Genomic DNA, 25373 nt, shown 5'->3' on the forward strand with positions numbered 1-25373 from the left:
ATGGCAACCCACTCCAGTGTTCTTGCCTGGAGAATCCCAGGAATGGCAGAGCCTGGTGGGCTGCCATCTATGGGGTCGCACAGAGTCGGACACGACTGAAGCGACTTAGCAGCAGCAGTTCAGTTCAGTTGCTCAGTCGTGTCCGACTCTTTGCGACCCCATGAATCACACCTCCCTGTCCATCACCAACTCGCGGAGTTCACCTAAACTCATGTCCATTGTGTCGGTGATGCCATCCAGCCATCTCATCCTCTGTTGTTCCCTTCTCCTCCTGCCCTCAATCTTTCCCAGCATCAGGGTATTTTCCAATGAGTCAGCTCTTCTCATCAGGTGGCCAAAGTATTGGAGTTTCAGCCTCAACATCAGTCCTTCCAATTAACACCCAGGACTGATCTCCTTTAGGATGGACTGATTGGATCTCCTTGCAGTCCAAGGGACTCTCAAGAGTCTTTCCAACACCACAGTTCAAAAGCATCAATTCTAGAATAAATGAATGGAAAAAATGCAAACACCAATCATAAGCAATCTAAACTAATATCAGACAAAGTAAATTCCAGAAGAAGGAGTACTACCAGAGATTTTAAACATTTTTTCATGATGACAAAAAGGACAATCCATCAAGAAGATAAGAATCCTAAGTATGTGTATACTTAGTAAATGAAATTCAAAATAGAGGAAACCAAAAATGAAATGAGAAATAAATCCACAATGACAGTTTCAAATTTCAACAATTCTCTCTGGGCAATCGATAGGTTAAGTAGAAAGAAAATCAATAGGTGCAGCTTTGAACATTATCAATCAACTCGACCTAACTGTTATTTATAGAACATGACACCTAATGATTGCAAAATACACATTCTTCTCAAGTGCAAATGTAACATTCACCAAGATAGTCTATATCCTGGGCATAAAACAAGTCTCACATTTAAAAGGACTGAAACAGTGTAGAATATGTTCTTTGACCATTAAAGAATCAGAATGGCAACAACAACAACAACAACAACAAAAAATGACAATATCTTCACCTTCCAGGGTAAGTCTCATCCAATTAGATGTTCATGTGGCCTTTTCTATCTCAGTTCAGTTCAAGCAAACTCACTGGTTTGAAGTATTTTCATAGTTGAGACCACCAGGTAGAACTAACCATTCTGTTTCTTTTGCCTGCACTGTATTCGGTATGAATGTCTGTATATAAGTATGAATATATGCCATGCAATAAATACAGAGATTATGCTGATATTTTATGTACAGACACACATATGTAATTCTTATTTTGTAGTCAGTCTCATCTAATCCTTTCATTTTTGATAAAGGACTGACTCTAAAATCAAATTTTAAAAATACGATAAACTACAATGGAATATAATTTGCAAAAATGCTGAGGCAGGATGCTGTACACCTAAAACTAACACAAAAGGTACTTCCCTGGTGGTCCAGTGGCTAAGGCTCCAAGCTCCCAATGCAGGGGCCTTGGGTTCAATCCCTGGTCGGGGAACTCGATCCCACATGCTGCAACTAAAAAAAACATCCTGCGTGCTGCAAGCCAGACCCATGCAGCCGAATTAAAAAACAAAGGAAAACTAACACAATGTTGTAAATCAATGACATTTCTGTTAAAAAAAAAAAAAAGGAAAGAAATGGAAAGAGCCTTGGGAGCACTGCTAGGGCTCAACCTCTCTCCTCTCTCTGCACCTTCAGTCCACCACTTTCTTTTCTGTGGACTGGCTTTTTCTAGCCACAGGGCAGAAAACACAGGCAAAGAAAAGGACACATCTGTGCCATACCATGTAACCATTTGGCAAGTGACTAAGTCCACTCTTTCCCACCCCATTCCACAATCCTTATAGGAGAGAATCACTGATTCAGTTTCCTATTCTTGAACCAATTACCTGTAGCAAAGTGAGAGAAAGCAAATCTTGGGTAGGAGTTACTTTTGAGCCAATCAGCTGTGACCTGCAAGTCCTAGGGAGACACATTTCAAGCCCAGCTGTGCTTTCTTGGTTCTTGCTGTCTGACTCAGCCCTGGGACCTTCTGCTGCAGCCAGAGCAAGGATATTTAGGACAGGATAGACATGTGCTAACAGTGCCTGAAACAAATATTGACAATTCTGATGAGCAATGATTTCCATTTCTGGTAGTGATGTATATTCTTATCCATGAAAACGACAACAAAATTAGACCTAGAATCAAAATGAATTGTGTCTTGGTTGAAAACATTGCGAAAAGACTATTGCATCAAGCCTTAAGCGTCATCTTATTCAACACAGAAAATCAACTCCTGATACAGCAGAGATCAGATGCTAAAATTTCCTTTCCATTTTGTTTTACCAGCACTTGCAGTTATCCATTAAGTCATAAAGGGGAACTTGAAGAAAATAATGCAACTGAAATACGAAGGGCAGCACAGAGGCCTTTAAAAGCTGAATTAGTGATTTCCATGGCACAGGTTTCCCCAGACGATACTAACTTTTAAAATTTTATTTATTTTTGACTGAATCTGGTCTTAGTTGCAGCAGTGGGATCTTTTTCATTGCAGCACACGGGCTTCTCTCTAGTTTGTGATGCGTGGGCTTAGTAGTTAAAGCATGTGGGCTTAGTTGCCCTGAGGTATGGGGGATCTTAGTTCCCAGACCAGGGGTCAAACCTGAGTCCCCTGCATCAGAAGGCAGATTCTTAATGACTGGACCACTAGAGAAGTCCTTTTTTAAAAACTTTATTGGGATATAGTTGATTTACAATGTTGGGTTAATTTCTACCGTGCAGCAAGTGGATCAGTTATACATATACATATATCCACCCTTTTTTAGATTCTTTTACCATATAGGCCACTACAAAATGTTGAGAAGAGTTCCATGTACTATACAGTAGGTTCTTATTATTTATTTATTATTTGTTCAGGTTATCTATTTTACATATATTAGTGTGTATATGTCAAGCCCAATCATCCAATTTATCCCTCCCCCACACCCTCTGGTAACCAGAAGTTTATTTTCTACATCTGTAACTGTATTTCTGTTTTATAAATAAGTTCATTTGTAGTTTTCTTTTTAGATTCTACATATAAGCAATATCGTATGGTATTGTCTTTCTCTGTCTGACTTGCTTCACTCAGTAGAACAATCTTTAGGTCCATCCATGTTGATGCAAATGACATGATGTCATATTTTGATGGTTGAATAATATTCCATTGTGTATATGTACCACATCTTTATCCATTCCTCTGTTGCTTGACATTCAGGTTGGTTCTACATCTTGTCTATTGTAAATAGTGCTGTCATGAATATTGGTGTGCATTATTCTTTTGGGTAGTGTTTTTCTCTGGATATACTCCCAGGAGTGGTTGCTAAGTCATATGGTAACTCTATTTTTAGTTTTTTAAGGAACCTCTGTAGCAACTATACCAGTTTACATTTCTAACAACAGTGTAGGAGGGTTCCCTTTTCTCCATACCCTCTTCAGCGTTTACTGTGTAGATTTTTTTTTTGACAACGGCCATTCTGATTGGTTGTGAGATGATACCTCATTGTAGTTTTGATTTGCATTTCTGTAATAATTAGTGATGTTGAGCATCTTTTCATGTGCTTTTTAACCATCCATGTGTTTTCTTTGGAGAAATATCTATTTAGATCTTCCATCCATTTTTTTAATTGGATTGTTCATTTTTTCAATATTGAGCTGCATTATCCATTGGTATGTTTTAGAGATTAACCCCTTGTTGTTGTCGGTTGCTTCATTTGCAAATATTTTCTCCCATTCTGAGGGCTGAAAGACAATAATTTTTTAATGAGAATTCACTGTAATCCGATGGCATTTGGGGTGAAATTAGGTGCATTTTGCTTGTGAGGAAGAATGTATTAATAGCTTTGGATTCCAATGCCTGTGAAATTAAGAGCTATTGTTATGTGTCCAAGGGAGAACTAGAAGATTTCTGCAACCAATGGTGTAATCAAGATAACTTCCGGGTTTAAAATGATCTCACAGATTTTTCTTTTCACATGTTGAGGTAACTTTATTTGAATCAGTTCATTGAACATTAGAAAACATGAATATGAAAGTTCATGAATGATTCTACAAGTACTGAAAAACTGGTCCACAATAAAAGGGACTGATGATGACCTCAGGCCTATGACTATCAAACTCAGATGTGTGTTCAACAGTCCTTGAAGCACTTAGGTATCCGCTTTTCCTCAGTGTACTGTCACTTGAATAAACAGGTTCCTTTGAGGAACGACTAGGAATCATTGGTGTTCACTAGCGGATCGAGGGTGCTTCCGCCTAAGAACTTGGCCAGCTCTTCCATCAGTGGGTCCCAGATCTGTATGTAATCTGGCTCAGGGTTGGGAAATGAGCAAGGCATCAAGACTTTTTATTAGGGTGACTGCCTTCCTGTTCCGGAGAAGGCAATGGCAACCCACTCCAGTGCACAGAGTCAGGCACGACTGAAGCGACTTAGCAGCAGCAGCACCCCTCCTGTTCCGCCTCTTCCAACCTTGTCTTGACTGTAGCTATTAAGTAGTTGCTTTGTTGGCTACCCATCTATTTTGCCCCTGGAGACACCATATGTTATTAACTATTTCCATTTCCACATGTTTCTGTGGGTCAACTCCCTTGGCTGTCCCTTCAACCATGCCAGTTTTTGTGGTAGAAGCATCCCCCACCCACACTGCTTTCTCATGATTAAGCGCTGCCATCTGGCCTCTGTTATTAAAAAAAAAAATTCTTTTATATTTAGTTTTGGCTACCTCAGGTCTTAGCTGTAGGCTCAGTAGTTGCTCTGCGAGATGTGGGATCTTAGTTCTTCAACCACGGATCGAACCTATGTCCTTGCACTACAAAGCAGATTCTAAACCCCTGGACCACCAGGGAAGCCCCTGTTGCTGCTGCTGCTGCTGCTAAGTCGTTCCAGTTGTCTCTGACTCTGTTCGACCCCATAGATGGCAGCCCACCAGGCTTCCCCCATCCCTGGGATTCTCCAGGCAAGAACACTGGAGTGGGTTGCCATTTCCTTCTCCAGTGCATGAAAGTGAAAAGTCAAAGTGAAGTTGCTCAGTCGTGTCCGACTCTTAGCGACCCTATGGACTGCAGCCTACCAGGCTCCTCCATCCATGGGATTTTCCAGGCAAGAGTACTGGAGTGGGGTGCCATTCCCTTCTCTGAGGGAAATCCCTAGCTGCTGTTATTTTCAACAGGCCCCACATCATTCCCATCACTCTTAAGGAGAACAGCCTGCAACTGCCTCTCCTATGGTCACCCCTGGCCTTCACGGGAGAACCACTGCTGAATTTCTCCACACTAGCACATTCTGAATGACATGTCCCCTGGGCTTTCCCAAATAGCAGCACACTTCTCTGTTCTGGCTTGTATGAAGTATCCATTGCAGCACACCCACCTCTCTGAGCCCATTTTTTCCTTCCTCTACAGTCTGCCAGGGAAACTCAGGAATTTCAACTTCATTCATTTTAGACTGTTGCTTTCTCCAGGCATCTTTGTGATATTGTAGTAACCCTTGAGATTTTTGTCAGGACATTAAATCCTACGTCCCAAGAGAAGGTCCCCAAGTCAATGAATCCTTCCTCATCCATTTTATATTTATTTAAATAAAATAAATATTTTATTTTATTGAAAATTTTATTTTATATATATATAGTCTTCCTGATCAATAACCTTCAAAATCCAATCTAGGGACTTCCCTGGTGGTCCCCCTGGACTAAGACTCCATGCTCCCAATGCAGAGGACCCAGGTTCAATCCCTGGTCAGGGAACTAGATCCCACGTGCCACAGCTAATGATCACACATGCCGCCACTGGAAGATCTTGCATGCCACAATTAAGACCCAGTGCAGCCAAATAAGTCAATAATTTTTTAAAAGTCTAATTCAAAATCTCCTGGTTTCTACCAGTATGTGCTGGGTAATTCTGGAAGCTCCATCTGCTGTAATCTCTCTCCTTCTTTTTCGGCCTTAAGCTGGGATTTAGCCTTGGTTATCAGCCTAGCAATCAAGAGAGTGTGATTGGGGTGGGGGAACCTTATTGTTTTGTCAGAGAGAAGATGCTTCAGTGTCTTCCTGAGTGGGAAGACAGCTAGCTCTAAAAGGAGGCCTGGATTCCTCTACACCTCCTGAACACCTTACAGAGTTCAGGAGAGTCTGCAGAGCCAAATCCTCAGGAACATTCCCCTACAAGTCTCCTTCCCAAGAAAGTGTGTTAGTCACTCAGTTGTGTCCAACTCTTTTGCAATCCCATGGACTATAGCCCGCCAGGCTCCTCTGTCCATGGAATTATCCAGGCAAGAATAGAGGAGTAGTTAGCCATTTCCTTCTCCAGGGGATCTTCCAGACCCATGGATCGAACCCTGGTCTCCCACATTGCAGGCACATTCTTTACCATCTGAGCTGCCAGAGGAAGCCCTGTCAAAGGACTCCAGGTTTTCTCACCTAGGACTCTGACCTAGGCATGACATAACCTGCCCTGGCTGAGCATTTACATGTCTCTGGAGCTCAATGACTCTATTAAATCCTACTCTTACTCTTTTGCTATGTTCTCTCTTCATGGAGGCAATAAAGACCTCTTAATAAGCTAGCCAAGAACCCTCTGGCTCTCCACTTAGCTTTTAGGTGTTGGATAACTTTTTTTTCATTATTCCTATGCAAGACATCAGTACAACTCAGTAATAACTAGCCAATCCACTGTCCTTGTAAGCACCATTTTCCCCTTTTCTTTCAGTGCCTGAATCATTGCATAAGCGAAGGTGTGTTCCCCTCCCCTGGGATATTTTTCTAGGACACCACAAGTGAAATCTTCAGTTACCAATGTGCCAAGAATTATGTCCCACATTCCACCTGGGCTGGGATATTCCCTGCCAGCCAGGTGATGAGTTATCCAGTTCAAAGTTCATTGTAACACCTACTTTTCCAGACTATTTCCTAATACACACGGTTCTAGTTCAGGTGCTCTGAGAAGCAGGTATCAGGAGGGAATCAGAAATGCAGAAGATTTATTTGGGGAAACACTTTTGAAAGATAAAGCAGAGAGGGAGCAAGAGGATGTGGGGAGAACCTCAGAGCAGACTCCAGGTCTGACACCTGTAAAAGGAGATGGAAGGAAGGAAAGAGCTTCTCATAGGAAGAGGCTCCAATTGTAATGCAGCTCCAGGATCATCTTGGGCAGGCCAGTTGGGAGACTGTGTTAACTATGCTTTAATCACTTTCAATGTTTGATTGCTGGAAGGACTCACAGGACTCCAACAGCTTACACTCATATTTTTTTTGTTTATGTGTTTTTAGACTTTATTTTTAAAGAGCAATTTTAGTAGCAAAATTGAGCAGACAGTACAGAGGTTTCCTATACACCCCCTGTCCCCCCCCACATGCACAGCCTCCCCATTTACACATCTCCCACCAGAGTGGTACATTTGTTACAACTCATGAAGCTACGTGGACACACCATTATCTCTCAAAGTCCACAGTTTACATTAGTGTTCACTCTTGGTACAGGACAATTTTTCTATTTGTTTGTTTTTATTTTTTATTTTTTTACTATTTGGCCGTGCCCTGTAGCATGTGGGGTCCTTGTTCCCTGACTAGGGATTGAACCCATGCCCCTTGCATTAGAAGTACAGAATCTTAACCACTGGGCCACCAGTGGTTAAGGAATTCCCGGTCCCTGTTTGCTTTTTAACAAGCAAAGGATACAGTGTGGCAACAGCAAAGTTATGCAATGAAGGGGCTGGAGATCTCAGGTACAGGCTTCTTTGTTCACCCACTACTGGATCCCACAGGATGCACTTTGTCTCCAGGTCTCAAACCACCATTAGCTTGTGTACCAAGGAATCCAAAATTGACTCATGGTGGAGATTACTTAGAGGGAGCTAATAGTGTAGGCATATTCTAGCTCCACGACCAGTTCTAATCATTGAAATCCCCAAGACTCCACCAAAGAAACAACTACTAATCAATGCTGACAAGCTGGTATATCTTGCACCCCAAATACAGACCAGCAGTCACAGAACATCATTTATTATGTTCCACAGTGTTGCCAAGGGTCACCCATGTTGCAGGCAGCTAGATGAGTATGCAGCCAATCCAGACCATGCCATGCAGGAGCCGCAGAGCCAAGACTGCCCAATACAGGAGGCCCAGGTTGAGTACAAATGGTTTGGCTCTGGCAGCTCTGCCATGCTCAGTTACTGGCTAGGAGCAGCCGCCCCGAGGAGAGCCTGGCATCAGCAGAAATGCTGAGCAGACCTTACGGTGCAGCAGGGGGGCCCGTCAACCAACTACATTCCTCACAGCTGGAGCTCTACGAGGCATCTATCACCATAGCTAGCAAAATTCACCTCAGGAAAAGTTTTTCAAGCTCCCTCTGACTCTTGTGACCCATGTTTATTACTCTAGTCTTTCCTCTTGACATATCTTTAAAAAAAAAATTTAATTAATGAATTTGACTGTGCCAGGTCTTAGTTGCGGCATGTGGGATCTAGTTCCCCTAAGTAACAAGGGTCAAACCCAGGCCCTCTGCATTGGGAATGTGGAGTCTTAGCCACTGGACTACCAGGGAAGTGCTCTCTTGCCGTGTCTTAAACTCTCCAGCCATCCTGAACTACTTAAATATCCTGCAATAAAAGTCATTTACTTTCTCACCTCTGGGCCTCTGCTCATGACCCTCTGCCATTAATACTGTTACTTTCTTCTTCCACTTCCTTCCCCTAACTTCTACTCATTCTTCAGGTCTCAGTTCAGACACCATTTCCCTATGAAAACGTTCCTGCTCCCTGCCCCTGTATGCTTCTATAGCATCCTGTCCTCAACCTCATAGCGCTCATCACTGACTGTTAATAGCTGGAAGAATCTGTGTCTTCCACTAGCCCACACAATCTGTAAGGGTGGGCACTATGTCACATTGAATGTTACCTAACGCATGTCACACTAGGTGCTTAATAAATATTTGCTGATTGACTACTGGATAATTTCACCCTTTTGAATTGCTTAGAATCTGAGAGTTTAGAAATGAAAGCAAAATCAATGATTATACAACTCTTAATGTTTTCTTACATCCCACAGACATATACATGTCCTGAAGGGACAATCTTTTTGGGCTAGAATCCATAAATCCACTTCATGAAGCCATCTTTCTGGTTTGGGCAGCATTGATGACGTGGCACTCCTTATTGGGTGGTCTAGTCTCCTGTGCCCCCTAGTTGACGTTCCCCAATTCATTCAGAAAATTCTAGACAATGATTGAGTATGTTCATTTCTGTGGGGAGTATGTTTTTCTACTTTACCTCCCATGGGATAATCTAGTACAACTTTTTCCGTAGTTTGTTATGAAAGATACTTGGTGAAAGAGGTTGCTCTTATTCCTTCAAGGAAGTGATGTTTTTCCTTAGGCTTGACTCCATTTTGTAGAATGAAAAACAAAGAGATCTTCACTAAAAAAAAAAACAACAAAAAAAAAACTGGGATATGCTACTAAAGTTTGCTGAGCATAATGTCTTTAGAAGTAGTTTCTCAGAAATACAACTCACAACATTTAGTTTCTTCTCGGTACAGTTAGGGAAACAGGACATAGGAAAGCGAGGCAGGAGATGGTGTTTCTGTGCTGGGATATGGGCCAGGTGTTTTATGTAAGTGCTCTCATTTAATTCATAGTACAGCTTTAGGAAATAGGTTTAATGATCCCCTCCTCTGTTGTTGTTTTTAAACTAAATGATACTTTTACCTGGGTCTCAGGAAAAATTGGTATTGGATGACCCTCCTAAGGGTCATTCTAAAGAAATAGGATCTATCAAGAATTCAATTTGCATCTTCCTGTAGTCACTTGGGTTGAACAGGAAAAGCAGCTTCTCTTTCCAGCAGAGTTTGCAGAATAGGAAGTAGAATGTTTGGCAGAAAAGACAGAGTGGACAGGAAAGCAGTTTGATATTGGTCTTTTGTTTGCATCTATCATTTAAAATTGCTCAGCAGAGGGCAGTTGACTTTGCATCTTCACTGAGTGACTTAGAAAAGGATTCTACAAAAAGTGCCCACGGGGGGATTTGCCTGGTGTCTCAGACGGTAAAGCGTCTGCCCGAAATGCGGGGGACCCGGGTTCGATCCCTGGGGGAAAATCACCTAGAGAAGGAAATGGCAACCCACTCCAGTACTCTTGCCTAGAAAAGTCCATGGATGGAGGAGCCTTGTGGGCTACAGTCCATGGGGTCACAAAGAGTCGGACACAACTGAGGGACTTCACTTTCTTTCTTTTCAGTGGTAAAGAATCTGCCTGCCAATGCAGGGGATACAGGTTTGATCCCTGGACGGGAAAGATCCCACATACCTCGGAGCAACTAAGCCCAAACGTCACAACTACTGAGCCAGGGCTCTTGTGAACGGAAACTACTGAAGCCTGTGCTCTGCAACAAGAGGAGCCACCACAACGAGAAGCCTGGCACCACAGTGAAGAGTAGCCCCGGCTTGTCACCACTAGAGAAAGCCTGCGTGCAGCAACGAAGACCCAGCACAGCCAAAAAGTAATATAAATAAACCTTTTTTTTTTTTTTTAAGTGACTACCAAAGGTTTTAGATTGAGGTAAAATCCAAAGAGTCTGAAAATAAGATTTATGTAACAACTTTATTGAGAGATAATTCACAACCATGAAATTTATCTGTTTAAAACTTATAATTCAGTGGGTTGTAGTACATGCACAGAGGTGTGCAACCATCACTGCAATAAGTCAATTTTAGAACATTTACTTCACTCCAAAAGGAAGCGCTGCATCCTTGAGTAGTTATTCCCAACTCTCCGATACCTCCAATCCCTTCTCTGTCTCCTCAACTCCATCCTTGTGCTGTGCTGTGATTAGTCGCTCAGTTGTGTCCGACTCTGCGACCCCATGGACTGCAGCCCGTCAGGCTCCGCTGTTCATGGGGATTCTCCAGGCAAGAATACTGGAGTGGGTTGCCATGCCCTCCTCCGGGGATCTTCCCAACCCAGGTACTGAACCCAGGTCTCCCACATTTGGCAACTCCAGCCTTATGTAACCATTAATCTACTTTCTCTCACTATGGATTTGCCTATTCTGGACATTTCATATGAATGGAATCATACAATATGTGGTCTTTTGTGACTGGCTTTTTTCACTTAGCATGTTTTCATGGTTCACTTATGTTGTAGCATGCATTAGTACATTTCTTTTTATGGCTAGGTAATATCCCATTATTACTATTACTATTACATACCACTGTTTTCAACAACTGTTTTTATCATGAAAGTAACAAAATCTTACTGTAGAAAAATGATACATATATAAAGAAAATAAAAATCACCCATAATCCTACCACTGAGAGACAGCTACCATTGTATATCTTTTGTTTTAGATTTTAGTCTCTGCATGTGTATTTATAAATGAGATCACATTGTGTGTACTATTTGTACAATGTGTATTTTTAATAGTGGTAAAATATACATAATATAAAACTTACCATATTAACTATTTTTAAGTGTACAGTTCAGTAGCATTAAGTATATTCATACACTGCACAAACATTACCACCATCCATCTCGGAACTTTATCTTTCCAAATTGAAACTCCATAACCATTAAACAGTAACTCCCCATTTGCGCCTCTCCCAGTCCCTGGCAACCACCATTCTGCTCTCTGTTTCTATGAATCTGAGTGAGTGAGTGAGTGAGTGAAGTCGCTCAGTCGTGTCCGACTCTTTGCGACCCCATGGACTGTAGCCTACCAGGCTCCTCTGTCCATGGGATTTTCCAGGCAAGGGTACTGGAGTGGGTTGCCATTTCCTTCTCCAGAGGATCTTCCTGACCCAGGGATCGAACCCATGTCTCCCACGTTGCAGGCAGATGCTCTACTGTCTGAGCCACCAGGGAAGCCTTATGAATCTGATTAGATCATGTAAAAGGAATCATACAATACTTGTTTTTGTGTGTGTGTGTGACTGGCTTATTTTACTTAGCATGATGTCTTCAAAGTTCATACATACTGTGCATATGTTAGAATTTGCTTCCTTTTTGAGGCTGAGGAATAATGTAATAGCCCATTGTATGTATTTACCATATTTTGTTTATCCATTCAATATTGATGGACCCCTTGGTTACTTCCACCTCTTTACTATTGTGAATAATGCTTCTATGAATATAGGTCTACAAGTATATCAAGACCTTGCTTTCAACACTCAGAAGTAGAATTACTACAGCATATGATTTTGCTGTTCAATTTTTTTTGAGGAACCACCATACTATTTTCCATACTGGCTATACCAGTTTACATTCCCAGCATCTGTACACAAAGATTTCAATTCTTCCATGACTTTGTCAACACTTGCTATTATCTGTCTTGTTGAGCATAGCCACCCCAGTGAGTGTGAAGTGGTATCTCATTGTGGGTTTTTAAAAAATATTTGTTATTTATTTATTTGGCAGCACCAGGGTCTTAGTTGTGGTGTGTGGGATACTGGGCTCCCTGCATTGGGAACCTAGAGTCTTAGCCACTGGACCAACAGGGAAGTCCCTCATTGTAGTTTTGATTTAAAATTCCCTGACTAATACTATTGAGCATCTTCTCATGTGCTTATTGGCTTATATCTTCTTTGGATCCTTTGCCCATCTTTGAGTTGGGTTATCTATTATCAAGTTGTAAGATTTCTTTATATATTTTGAACACAAGTTCCTTATTAGGCATGTAATTTACAAATATTTCTCCTATTCTGAGGTATGGTTTTTTGTTTTTTGTTTTTTTCTTTCTTGATAGTGTCCTTTGAAGTACCTGTGCATGAGTGCTAAGTCACTTCAGTCGTGTCTTACTCTTTGCTACTCTATGGACTGTTGCCCGCCAGGCTCTTCTGTCCAGGGATTCTCCAGGCAAGAATACTAAAGTGGGTTGCCATGCCCTCTTCCAGGGGATCTTCTCAACCCAGGGATCAAACCCATGTCTCCTGAATTGGCAGGTGGGTTCTTTACCACTAGCTCCACCTGGGAAGCCCTTGAAGTACACAAGTTAATAAAAAAATAACTCAATATTTGATAAATGAGCCATGGGACTGGAAATGATCAAACAATATCCCTAAAATGTGGCTATATTTATTTTCCTTATGACTTATTTTCATGACTATTGTCCTTGTGAAATTTTAGGGTTTTTTTCTTCAAGCAAACAATGACTCCCAGCGGAATATTGCTCAGCCATTAAAAAAAAAAAAAGGATTTGAGTCAGTTCTAGTGTGATAGATGAAATCTTGAGACAGAGTGAAGTAAGTCAGAAAGAGAAAAACAAATATTATATTAACACATATATATGGAATCTAGAAAATGGTACTGATAAACCTATTTGCAAGGCAGAAATAGAGACGCAGACACAAAGAACAGACTTGTGGACACAGTAGGGGAAGATTACTTGCTATGCTAAGTCACTTCAGTCATATCCGACTCTTTGTGACCCTATGGATTATAACCCGCCAGGCTCCTCTTTCCATGGGATTCTCCAGGTAAGAATAGTGGAGTGGGTTGCTATGTCCTCCTCCAGGGGATCTTCCCAACCCAGGGATCAAACTCACATCTCTTACATCTCCTGTGTTGGCAGATTGGTTCTTTACCACAGTGGGGGAAGGAAAGTGTGGGATGAATTCAGCGATTGGCTTTGAAACATATACATTACCATATTGTAAAACAGATAGCTAGTGGGAAGTTGCTGTGTAACACAAGCAGCTCAACCCAGTATTCTGTGACAACCTAGAGGGGTGGGATGGAGTAGGGGGTGGAAGGGAGGTCCAAGAGGGAGGGGACATATGTATACCTACGGCTGATTCATATTGTTGTATGGCAGAAACCAACATAACATCTTAAAGCAATTATCCTCCAATTAAAAGTAAATTTTTAAATGTTGTAAATAAATAAGAAACAAACAATGACTTATATAATCATGTCATTTTAAATTGGAATACACAATTCGAGGAAATTTAACAACATCATGATGTGTGTATTATCCTCACATCATAGAGGGAGAAACTGAGGCTCTGAGAGTGGGTTAGATTCCTAATTCTATCATCCAGTCAATGCTGTCCTTGAACAAGTCACCAGATTGTTGGAAGGATCAAGTAAGCAATGATTATAAACATCCTCATATAAATATCCAGTAAAGAATCTCAATGAAAATAATAAATAGTTCAGTTTCTTGTTTGTAGTCACAAAGCTAGTAAGTGGTAGATCTGAAGCTGTGATACAGCTTTAGACTTCAGAGTGTGAGAAAACTCACAGTCATTTAGGGTTCTTGTTTAAAATGCAGATTACCAGTGGAAAAAGAGTACATCAAGGCTGTATATTGTCACCCTGCTTATTTAACTTACATGCAGAGTACATCATGAGAAACGCTGGGCTGGAAGAAGCACAAGCTGGAATCAAGATTGCTGGGAGAAATATCAATAACTTCAGATATGCAGATGACACCACCCTTATGGCAGAAAGTGAAGAGGAACTAGATAGCCTCTTGATGAAAGTGAAAGAGGAGAGTGAAAAAGTTGGCTTAAAGCTCAACATTCAGAAAACTAAGATCATGGCGTCCGGTCCCATCATTTCATGGCAAATAGATGGGGAAACAGTGACTTTATTTTTCTGGGCTCCAAAATCACTGCAGATGGTGACTGCAGCCATGAAATTAAAAGATACTTCTTGGAAGAAAAGTGAAGACCAACCTAGACAACATATTAAAAAGCAGAGACATTACTTTGCCAGCAAAGGTCCGTCTAGTCAAGGCTATGGTTTTTCCAGTGGTCATGTATGGATGTGAGAGTTGGACTGTAAAGAAAGCTGAGCACCGAAGAATTGATGCTTTTAACTGTGGCATTGGAGAAGACTCTTGAGAGTCCCTTGGACTGCAAGGAGATCCAACCAGTCCATCCTAAAGGAGATCAGTCCTGGGTGTTCATTGGAAGGACTGATGTTGAAGCTGAAACTTCCAGTACTTTGGCCACCTGATGCGAAGAGCTGACTCATTTGAAAAGACCCTGATGCTGGGAAAGAGTGAAGGCAGGAGGAAAAGGGGACAGCAGAGGGTGAGATGGTTGCATGGCATCACTGACTTAATGGACATGAGTTTGGGTAAACTCTGGGAGTTGGTGATGGACAGGGAGGCCTGGTGTGCTGCGGTTCACGGAGTCGCAAAGAGTTGGACACGACTGAGTGACTGAACTGAACTGAACTGTTGTGTATATGTGTATGTGTGAAAACTGCCTTAAAACCTTGTTTGCCTGCCGTAAGTTGTTTTTCATCTTTGTAGAAGGTAGGTCAGAATGTGATTAAAAGGCGCAGAAGGGGTTAAGTTACCGATGAAAGGATTACTTGTAAAATTTAGTCACCCCCTTTCCTTTTTCACCCTGCTTCACCTCCTCCTACCTCAGCAAGTGGCAGCACCCAGTTACCCAAGGCACAAAGTTGGCATCCAGTGATACTCTCTAAAGTGGTGGTGGCAATAGCTAACGTTTGAGCCAAAACGTGTTCCAGGAAGTATTATGAGGTCTTTATGTTCATCAAGTCATTTATCGTCAAAACCACCCTGTTATTATGAGAAACTGAGGCACAGAGAATTAAGAAACAAACTTGCCTGAGATTATACAACTAGCAGCCAGAATCTCAGGCCCTGGGGCTCCTGAGTCCACCCTCTGAAGCTCTAGGGTGGTTGGTACTGATTATCTGTTCTCCTTTGCCTGCCTGCCCTAGCAGGCTTCCTCCTGACTGGTTTCCAGAACTCTCAAGTTGTCACACTCAGTTTTCCACATTTTTATTCTACAACACAAATGGAAACATGCCAGCCCTACACTTTAAAACCCCACCTATCCATTGCTCCAGTGCTCTTAGCAAGTTCAGCTCCTTAGCCCAGGCTGGCCTGTGTTCTGCTGTCTTCATCTCTACCACCTACCTCCGTCTGCTGCTGCTGCTGCTGCTAAGTGGCTTCAGTCGTGTCCGACTCTGTGCGACCCCATAGACGGCAGCCCACCAGGCTTCACCGTCCCTGGGATTCTCCAGGCAAGAACACTGGAGTGGGTTGCCATTTCCTTCTCCAGTGCATGAAAGTGAAAAGTGAAAGTGAAGTCGCTCAGCCGTGTCTGACTCTAGCGACCCCATGGACTGCAGCCTACCGGGCTCCTCCGTCCATGGGATTTTCCAGGCAAAAGCACTGGAGTGGGTTGCCATTGCCTTCTCCACCTCCGTCTACTACCTTTTAACTTTTTAGTTCCTGGAATTCACCCATGTTGTATTCTCATTGCTTAACTATCTCCCTCACCCCAACCCCTCCCCCATATATCCCTGGAAAGAAAGGACTGGCGCTCAATAACATTCTTAGATGAATTGTTGAAAAGCAAGAGTGGTTTATTATTGCACAGTTAAAAGTCTGAAATTGTGAAATCTTTCCCTGGGCTTCTTTCAAAACTGGATGACTTCTCATTCAGTGTTCTCATAACATTTCGATCAGGATGCTTCATCTTGAAGTGTCACTGTCGGGTTTTGTCTGTATCCTCTCAAAGCCTCCACTTCCTGGTTCTGGAATTCTCTTCCAGCTCACTACGTGGTCTAGTGTGAATGGATCAAAGAGCTGAGCAAAACAGTTCTTCGGCTGCCGACCCAAGTGACTAACTTCATGACCTCCCAAGGTCTCACCTCCAAGCTCCACGCAATTGGATGGAGTGGCCCCAGCTAGCGAGGGGCTCCGGGCACCGCGAGTCCGGGGCAAACAAGCTGTGCGGCTGAGGCGGTCCGAGCCCTCCTTCTCGGGCCTCCCTCCAGCTCTCCGGAGGAGGGGATGGAAACGCGGGAGAAACGTGGGCATGGGGAGCCGTGAGAATTTTACTTCGAGTAAAACCCCCTAGGGGAAGACGGCCAAGAACCTGGGGCCTCTCCCCGCGCCAAGCCCACAGGTGATGCCTCCGTTCCCCGCTCCTTAACCGGCCCGGGCCTCCTCCCCACCTTCCCTCCTTTTCCCCACTCGGAATAAACAGCCTGCAGTTCCCGCAGCTGCAGCGAGAGACGCGAAACGCGCGCCGGGAGCGAGCCCCGGAGGAGGAGGGCCGCGCGGGCCGGGAGCGGGCCCGGGCGGGACACAGCAGCTCGCGCCGCTCCCCCCGCGCTCCGGCGCCGGGCCCGGGCAGGGGCGGCGCGAGACGGGCCTGTCCGCGCGGCCTCCCTCCCCCTCCCTCCGGCCCGGCTGGGGGCGGGGGTGGAGGGGCGAGACGCGGCCCCACTAGGCTGTATACCCTCCCCAGGCAGGAGCGGGCGGAGCCGGGCCCGCCTCAGCCGGCCGCGGCGGGAGCAACGCCGCGCTGCGCCGCGGGCAGCGAGCTCCGCATTCGAACCTCCCTCGCAAAGACAGTCTCCGCCCCACAATGCACCGCGGCGGGCAGCCTTTGAAAAAGCGGCGCGGCTCGTTCAAGATGGCGGAGCTCGACCAGTTGCCTGATGAGAGTGAGTAGCACCTCAAAGCACCCCCACTCTTCCCGCCTGCCGCTTGCCCCCGGGTTGCATCGGCCGGGACGGGCGGCCGTGCCCTCTGCCGAGCAAGTGGGCTGACCGCCAGCCCTGCCGCGGTCCCCTAGTCCTTCCACCTCGGTGTTGCCGCCGCGTCGCCGCCTTTGTTATGGTGTCTGTGTGTTGGTTTCTGGGGTGTGTGAGCGCCAGGGCCGGAAACCGAAAGCCCAGGGGTCCAGCCCGTGAGAGGCGGAGGCAGTGGCAGCTCCCCTGGCCCTGCTTGGGCCCCGGGCCGCGGTGGGGGAAGAGCGGCCCCCGGCCGCGGGGGCTGTCCTCGCCGCCTGCACCGTTCGCCTGGCGCGGAGAGACGCCTGACGGGGTTATGTAACTCGTTGTCCGGGGGCTGAGAAGGTCTCAGGCTGGGGAGGGGGTGGTCACAGCCCTTCTTCTTGCCCGGGTCTCTGATCCTGTCCTGTCACAGTTTTTGCCGCTGCGGGCACTTGTGATCATCACTGCCCTTCCTATCCTCCTCCGGTGTGTCCACCCCTAGAAGCGTTTCCGTGTCAAAGGGCTGGCCCCTTCCCCTGGGACCACAGGTGGCTGTGGACCTTTCCAGAGGTTAATACAGACAGGGTCCACAAGTGTTCAGGGAGCCCCCATCCGACTGACTTTCTTCTGTGTCTTAGGAATCCTTCTATGTCTTAAGAATCCTGGGGGTACCTTTATGCAGGGATGTGACCATCACAACAGGCACATACAGTACTCTCCCCTGACTCCCACCCTCTGCATTGCCTCCCTTAACCGTGTTTACTCATCTGATATTCACTTGTGTTCAGTAAGTAAAAGCATTATTTCGTAGTTTAAGCACAATAGAACTTAATTTTGTAGTTTACAATATTGTATAAAGTATACAGGATAAAGGCAGATATTTTAGTTAATCACAAAAGACACCTGATTCACACTCCTATTCAGTTTATGTATCCTTGTTATTTATGAGAGTTTTAGTATAAAGAAAACAAAAGTGATTTAACAATCACTGTTAAATCTGCCTGTGCAAGACCCTTAAAATGAGGGCTGAAAACAGCCAATTCTGTTTTCCTTGTGTGGTCATATAATCTTAACGTGTTATAAAGTTGAAAGTTCAAGTTGCCAAACTGGGAAAAAGTTGTATTAAGAGAGTTTGTGTTTCATATTTGCTCTAGACCAGTGCTGAATTCCAATGGAACTTTGTCAGCGATGGAGATTGTTCTGTTTTGCAACGTCCAGTAGGGTAGCCACTAGCTGTATTGGCTCTTGGAACTCTTCAGAAATGGCTACAGTGACTTTTAAATTTCATTTGATTTTTGTTAGTTTAAGTCTGAATAATTACATATGGCTATTGACCACTGTATTGGACAAGGCACAACCATAGACCACCAATGAATATTATTATTTCTTGTCTGGAGAATATCTTTGTGATTTAGGATGCTCCTAAATAAAGGTGGGCCTACACAATGCACTCATCATCTGGAAATCTTTGCTCTCTTTTTCATAATCTTTTATCACCTCTTGGAAGTCCCAGCCACTTGATAACTGTCATTTAGAATGACACACTAGGGTTCAAATTCCAGCTACACTCTCAGACTGTATAATGTAGTCATTTATATTACTTTGTAACATCTCTGGTACACTAGGGTGTGTGTGGCGTGCACCTTAGCTTGTCCCGTATGTGTCTTGTTTAGCTTGACCAGAGCTTGTTGAAAGCAGGGATTGCTTTACCTGGTTTGTCACACAGTGCCACAAGTCAGGTATATATCTTTATATGCTTAATTTAAATGGAATTGAATGTAGGGTAAGAGGCATGGTGAATGACTGGGGCAGAAGTGATTTCAGTTTGATACTAGAAGTAGCAATATGTTTTTTTGCCAGATTTGGTCAAGGGGGCTAGTTACAAGTTATCCAGTAGTCTGTATAACATTATCAATGAAAAAGCTACCTTTTATTTAGTCCTAACTATGCACCAGATGCTGTGCAAAGCATATTGGATACATTTGCTCATTTAATCCTCATTCCAGTTCAGGTAAGTACTCTTAATGAGGTAGTTGAGGCTGTCTTCAGCCCAGAACTTTACAGTGAACCTCTGTGCTTAACAGCTCCTGCTCATTTCACACATCGTCTTAGAGGCCCCTCAGGCTTTATAGGTTCAAGATCTACCTCATCATCCTACCCCAGTACAGAGATACTTTCAGTGGTTCTGGTTGAATGAATGGCTGCACTGCAATCAGCTAAAACCTAGACTGAGTTACCTTGCTCACTCCCAATATTTAAGCTTTTACTAAATCTTTTAACTGTTACCTTTTAAATATCTCTCAGTTTTACCTACTTTTTAACCTTCATCCTCATCCAAGTTGTCACCATCTCTTCTGCATGATTCACTTCAGCCTCCCATTAATCCACCACCGTAACCCTCCCCCTCAGCCTACTCACAGCCAGAGAGATCCTTTCAAAATATATGTATGTCATCCTACTGCTGAAAAGTCTACTGACTACAAGACCCTTTGTGGTCTGGCCATTCCCCATCTCTCCAGCACTATTTTGTACCACTCACCCTCTCATTCTGTCCCTTTGAGCTAAACTGGACCTTTTTCAATCCGTATAATCACTCAGCTTTCTTTTTTTGTAGGGCCTTTGCACATGCTCTTCTGTCTACCTGGAAAGCTCTTCCTTCCCCTCACTTCCAGTTAACTTCTACTTTATCCTTTAGATCCCATTTTAGGCTTCTGTCCTCCCTGACAAATAATACATCTTCTTATTAAATATTTTCATACCACTGTGTAATTTCTTAGTGGCAGCTGTCACAATTGCAGCTTTACATTTGCTACCTTTGGTTAGAAGCCCTACCAGAGAAGGTGCCATTTCTGTTTTTCTTCATGCCTGCAGTTTCATGCTTGACAGCTGGTTTCTTTCTCCGCTCTTTTTTCGTACCACCCTTCTCCTGTCAGTGAGTCCCCAAGCATAATATTGCCCCCTACCCTTCCTTTGTATTCTAAGTGATCTACCTCAGGGCTTTTTTACTTGCTGTTTCTACAACCCTGACTTGTTGCTTTGATCTCCTGTTCTTTCATGACTAGTCTTTTTCATGAGTTACCTTCTCAGAGAAGCCTTCCGTAACTACCATATGTAAAATTACTCTCCACACTGTGATCCCCTCCTTATTTCCTTTACAGCAGCTACCACCATTGTCGTTGTCATTTTATGTTCTTGTTTAAGGTATGCCTCCTTCTGCTACACTGTAAGCTTCCCTGAGAACAGAGGCTTTGTCTTTTCCTTCAGTTAACCCTGGTCCCTAGGGCAGGTATGCAGTGAATATATGTTGAATGAATGAACACAGCCAGGAAAAGCAGGATTCTAACTTAAGTGAATTCACCTGCCTGTAAAATATTATTCTTAACCTAATTCTTTTTTTTTTTTTGATTGATCAAAATAATACTATCAATAAACATGGTCTGTAAATTAGTCTTGTGCTATGTACGTTTTTCTCTAAGCAGTTTTACATATACCAACTCATTTAATCTCCCATTTTATGAAAGAAGAGTAAGTAGCACAGAGCCGTTAAGTAACTTGCTTTAGATAACACACAGTGGCAGAGCCAAGATTCAAACACAGGTAGTCTTCATCTGTGTTCTTAACCACTGTGCTGTACTATCTCTCAAGAAAGGAAGAAGGTGAAAGGTAGTAGGTCAGAATCTGCAAGGTGCAGTCCCTGCCTTCATGGAGCAGAAATGATATCCTTACAGCTCACATCTCTTCCTTTAGATCTGCTCAAATATTACCTTTCATGAGCACCTTTTATAGAAACAGTCTTCCCTCCACCAGCTCCTACCCATCTTGCTTTATTTATTTTTTTTCCAGTAGTGCTTATCTTCCCTTGATATGTGTGTATGTGTTTATTTCCTCTCAGTAGGATGTAAATTCCCAGGGCAGCATCAGGAGCATGGACTTTGTTTTGCATGCTGTCCTTGTCCCCAGTGCCTACAGCAGGGGCCAGGATGCAGTCATACTCTCTGAATGAGTGGTTACTGCTTTTTCTCAGATGAACCCTGTTTTTCTTGGTAGCTACGTGGATATGCGTTGCATCCCAGTTGTGTTGTATTGTTTGATCCTTCTTAGCAAGACTTTATGGCCTCTCTCCACCCCCTTTCCCCTTACAGATTTACTGCCTTTGGTCATTAAACTTCAGTTTGCCATGCAGAAGCTGTTAAGGTGCCCTGTTAGCCATTCTCCACATCTAGGCAAGAGAATAGGGGGAAAGCAAGAGTGGCTTTGATATTGGTGGATTGTCTGTTCTACAAGCCTCTCGAGTACTGCCTCGAAGAGAAGTCAGTTGAGGTTTGGAGACCTGAGATGCATAATAATGTTTCATAGGCAGAACCATGATACTTCATCTGCTACTTCGCATTTAAAGTCTGTTGTCAATTTGTATGAGTTGTAAATAAATCATTGCTGCTTTTGTCTGATTTTTGTACTTAGTTCATATTCTTCTATCTTCTACTTTATCCCCTGAGATTATTATGTATTTATTTATTTTTGTGTTTTGTGTAATGTCATAATGGACTGGCTTCTTTTAGATGTTCAGTTCAGTTCAGTCTCTCAGTCGTGTCCAACTGTTTGCGATCCCATGAATCATAGGCCTCTCTGTCCATCACCAACTCCCGGAGTTCACCCCAACTCACGTCCATCGAGTCAGTGATGCCATCCAGCCATCTCATCCTCTGTCGTCCCCTTCTCCTCCTGCCCCCAATCCCTCCCAGCATCAGAGTCTTTTCCAATGAGTCAACTCTTCGCATGAGGTGGCCAAAGTACTGGAGTTTCAGCTTTAGCATCATTCCTTCCAAAGAAATCCCAGGGCTGATCTCCTTCAGAATGGACTGGTTGGATCTCCTTGCAGTCCAAAGGACTCTCAAGTCTTCTCCAACACCTCAGTTCAAAAGCATCAATTCTTCGGCCCTCAGCTTTCTTCACAGTCCAACTCTCACATCCATACATGACCACTGGAAAAACCATAGCCTTGACTAGACGGACCTTTATTGGCAAAGTAATGTCTCTGCTCTTTAATATGCTATCTAGGTTGGTCATAACTTTCCTTCCAAGGAGTTCAGTTCAGTTCAGTCGCTCAGTCGTGTCTGACTCTTTGCAACCCCATGAATCACAGCACGCCAGGCCTCCCTGTCCATCACCAACTCCTGGAGTTCACCCAGACTCACGTCCATCGAGTCAGTGATGCCATCCAGCCATCTCATCCTCTGTCGTCCCCTTCTCCTCCTGCCCCCAATCCCTCCCAGCATCAGAGTCTTTTCCAATGAGTCAACTCTTCGCATGAGGTGGCCAAAGTACTGGAGTTTCAGCTTTAGCATCATTCCTTCCAAAGAAATCCCAGGGCTGATCTCCTTCAGAATGGACTGGTTAGATCTCCTTGCAGTCCAAGGGTCTCTCAAGAGTCTTCTCCAACACCACAGTTCAAAAGCATCAATTTTTCGGCACTCAGCCTTCTTCACAGTCCAACTCTCACATCCATACATGACCACAGGAAAAACCATAGCCTTGACTAGACGAATCTTTGTTGGCAAAATAACATGTCTGCTTTTGAATATGCTATCTAGGTTGGTCATAACTTTCCTTCCAAGGAGTAAGCGTCTTTTTATTTTTTATTTTTTATTTTTTTTTTAATTTTTTTGAGTAAGCGTCTTTTAATTTCATGGCTGCAGTCACCATCTGCAGTGATTTTGGAGCCCAAAAAAATAAAGTCTGCCTCTGTTTCCACTATTTTCCCATCTATTTCCCATGAAGTGATGGGACTGGATGCCATGATCTTAGTTTTCTAAATGTTGAGCTTTAAGCCAACTTTTTCACTCTCCACTTTCACTTTCATCAAGAGGCTTTTGAGTTCCTCTTCACTTTCTGCCATAAGGGTGGTGTCATCTGCATATCTGAGGTTATTGATATTTCTCCCAGCAACCTTGATTCCAGCTTGTGTTTCTTCCAGTTCAGCATTTCTCATGATGTACTCTGCATAGAAGTTAAATAAGCAGTGTGACAATATACAACCTTGACGTACTCCTTTTCCTATTTGGAACCAGTCTGTTGTTCCATGTCCAGTTCTATCTGTTGCTTCCTGACCTGCATACAGATTTCTCAAGAGGCAGGTCAGGTGGTCTGGTATTCCCATCTCTTTCAGAATTTTCCACAGTTTATTGTGATCCACACAGTCAAAGGCCTTGGCATGGTCAACAAAGCAGAAATAGATGTTTTTCTGGAACTCTCTTGCTTTTTCCATGATCCAGCGGATGTTGGCAATTTGATCTCTGGTTCCTCTGCCTTTTCTAAAACCAGCTTGAACATCTGGAAGTTCACGGTTCACGTATTGCTGAAGCCTGGCTTGGAGAATTTTGAGCATTACTTTACTAGCGTGGGAGATGAGTGCAATTGTGTGGTAGTTTGAGCACTCTTTGGCATTGCCTTTCTTTGGGATTGGAATGAAAACTGACCTTTTCCAGTCCTGTGGCCACTGCTGAGTTTTGCAAATTTGCTGGCATATTGAGTGCAGCACTTTCACAGCATCATCTTTCAGGATTTGAAATAGCTCAACTGGAATTCTATCACCTCCACTAGCTTTGTTTGTAGTGATGCTTTCTAAGGCCCACTTGACTTCACATTCCAGGATGTCTGGCTCTAGGTCAGAGATCACACCATCATGATTATCTGGGTTGTGAAGATCTTTTTTGTACAGTTCTTCTGTGTATTCTTGCCACCTCTTCTCATTATCTTCTGCTTCTGTTAGGTCCATACCATTTCTGTCCTTTATCGAGCCCATCTTTGCATGAAATGTACCCTTGGTATCTCATTTGTTTTTTAAGAGATCTCTAGTCTTTCCCATTCTATTGTTTTCCTCTATTTCTTTGCATTGATCGCTGAGGAAGGCTTTCTTATCTCTTCTTGCTATTCTTTGAAACTCTGCATTCAGATGCTTATATCTTTCCTTTGCTCCTTTGCTTTTCGCTTCTCTTCTTTTCACAGCTATTTGTAAGGCCTCCCCAGTCAGCCATTTTGCTTTTTTGCATTTCTTTTCCATGGGGATGGTCTTGATCCCTGTCTCCTGTACAACGTCACGGACTTCATTCCATAGTTCATCAGGCACTCTTATCTATCAGATGTAGGCCCTTAAATCTATTTCTCACTTCCACTGTATAATCATAAGGGATTTGATTTAGGTCATACCTGAATGGTCTAGTGGTTTTCCCTACTTTCTTCAATTTAAGTCTGAATTTGGCAATAAGGAGTTCATGATCTGAGCCACAGTCAGCTCCTGGTCTTGTTTTTGCTGACTGTATAGAGCTTCTCCATCTTTGGCTGCAAAGAATATAATCAATCTGATTTCGGTGTTGACCATCTGGTGATGTCCATGTGTAGAGTCTTCTCTTGTGTTGTTGGAAGAGGGTTTTTGTTACTGAACTGAACAGTATACTGAAAGATGAACTCCCCAGGTCAGTAGGTGCCCAATATGCTACTGGAGATCAGTGGAGAAATAACTCCAGAAAGAATGAAGGGATGGAGCCAAAGCAAAAACAACACCCAGTTGTGGATGTGACTGGTGATAGAAGCAAGGTCCGGTGCTGCAAAGAGCAATATTGCATAGGAACCTGGAATGTCAGGTCCATGAATCAAGGCAAATCGAAAGTGGTGAAATAGGAGATGGCAAGAGTGAATGTCGACATTCTAGGAATCAGTGAACTAAAATGGACTGGAATGGGTGAATTTAACTCAGATGACCATTATATCTACTACTGTGGGCAGGAATCCCTCAGAAGAAATGGAGTAGCCATCATGGTCAACAAAAGAGTCTAAAAGAGTACTTGGATGCAATCTCAAAAACGACAGAATGATCTCTG

At 43.4% G+C, this 25373-nt stretch overlaps 1 protein-coding gene, 2 long non-coding RNA genes and 1 pseudogene across 13 annotated transcripts in view; 3 read left to right on the plus strand and 1 right to left on the minus strand.

Annotated features, from left to right (window-relative positions):
* Positions 1–2186: 2186 nt before the first annotated feature.
* On the plus strand, positions 2187–4557 carry LOC147356815 (isopentenyl-diphosphate Delta-isomerase 1-like; annotated as a pseudogene).
* A 4633-nt stretch (positions 4558–9190) lies between these two features.
* LOC147356816 (uncharacterized) lies at positions 9191–16392 on the plus strand. Its single transcript, XR_015143543.1, has 2 exons — positions 9191–10507; positions 12749–16392. It is a non-coding gene; the product is annotated as an uncharacterized LOC147356816 (long non-coding RNA).
* LOC147356817 (uncharacterized) lies at positions 16336–16785 on the minus strand. The gene is made up of 2 exons (XR_015143541.1): positions 16645–16785; positions 16336–16557 (listed from the first exon to the last, which is right to left on the minus strand). It is a non-coding gene; the product is annotated as an uncharacterized LOC147356817 (long non-coding RNA).
* A 392-nt stretch (positions 16786–17177) lies between these two features.
* The window catches only part of LIN9 (lin-9 DREAM MuvB core complex component), a 90145-nt gene continuing 81949 nt past the window's right edge, over positions 17178–25373 (plus strand). For 9 of the 11 annotated variants that reach the window (XM_086345084.1, XM_086345089.1, XM_086345083.1 and 6 more), the window contains exon 1: positions 17295–17445. In XM_086345084.1, coding sequence (XP_086201210.1) covers positions 17367–17445 — 79 coding nt within the window. In that variant the 5' untranslated portion in view covers positions 17295–17366. Of the gene's footprint in view, positions 17446–25373 lie in introns of all 11 variants that reach the window. The other 2 variants (XM_086345082.1, XM_086345091.1) reach the window with 2 other exon arrangements.

Source organism: Bos grunniens, chromosome 16 (assembly GCF_055505025.1).
Source record: "Bos grunniens cultivar Pamir isolate PY7600 chromosome 16, Bosgru_T2T1.0, whole genome shotgun sequence".
In the NCBI taxonomy this organism is placed as follows: Eukaryota; Metazoa; Chordata; class Mammalia; order Artiodactyla; family Bovidae; genus Bos; species Bos grunniens.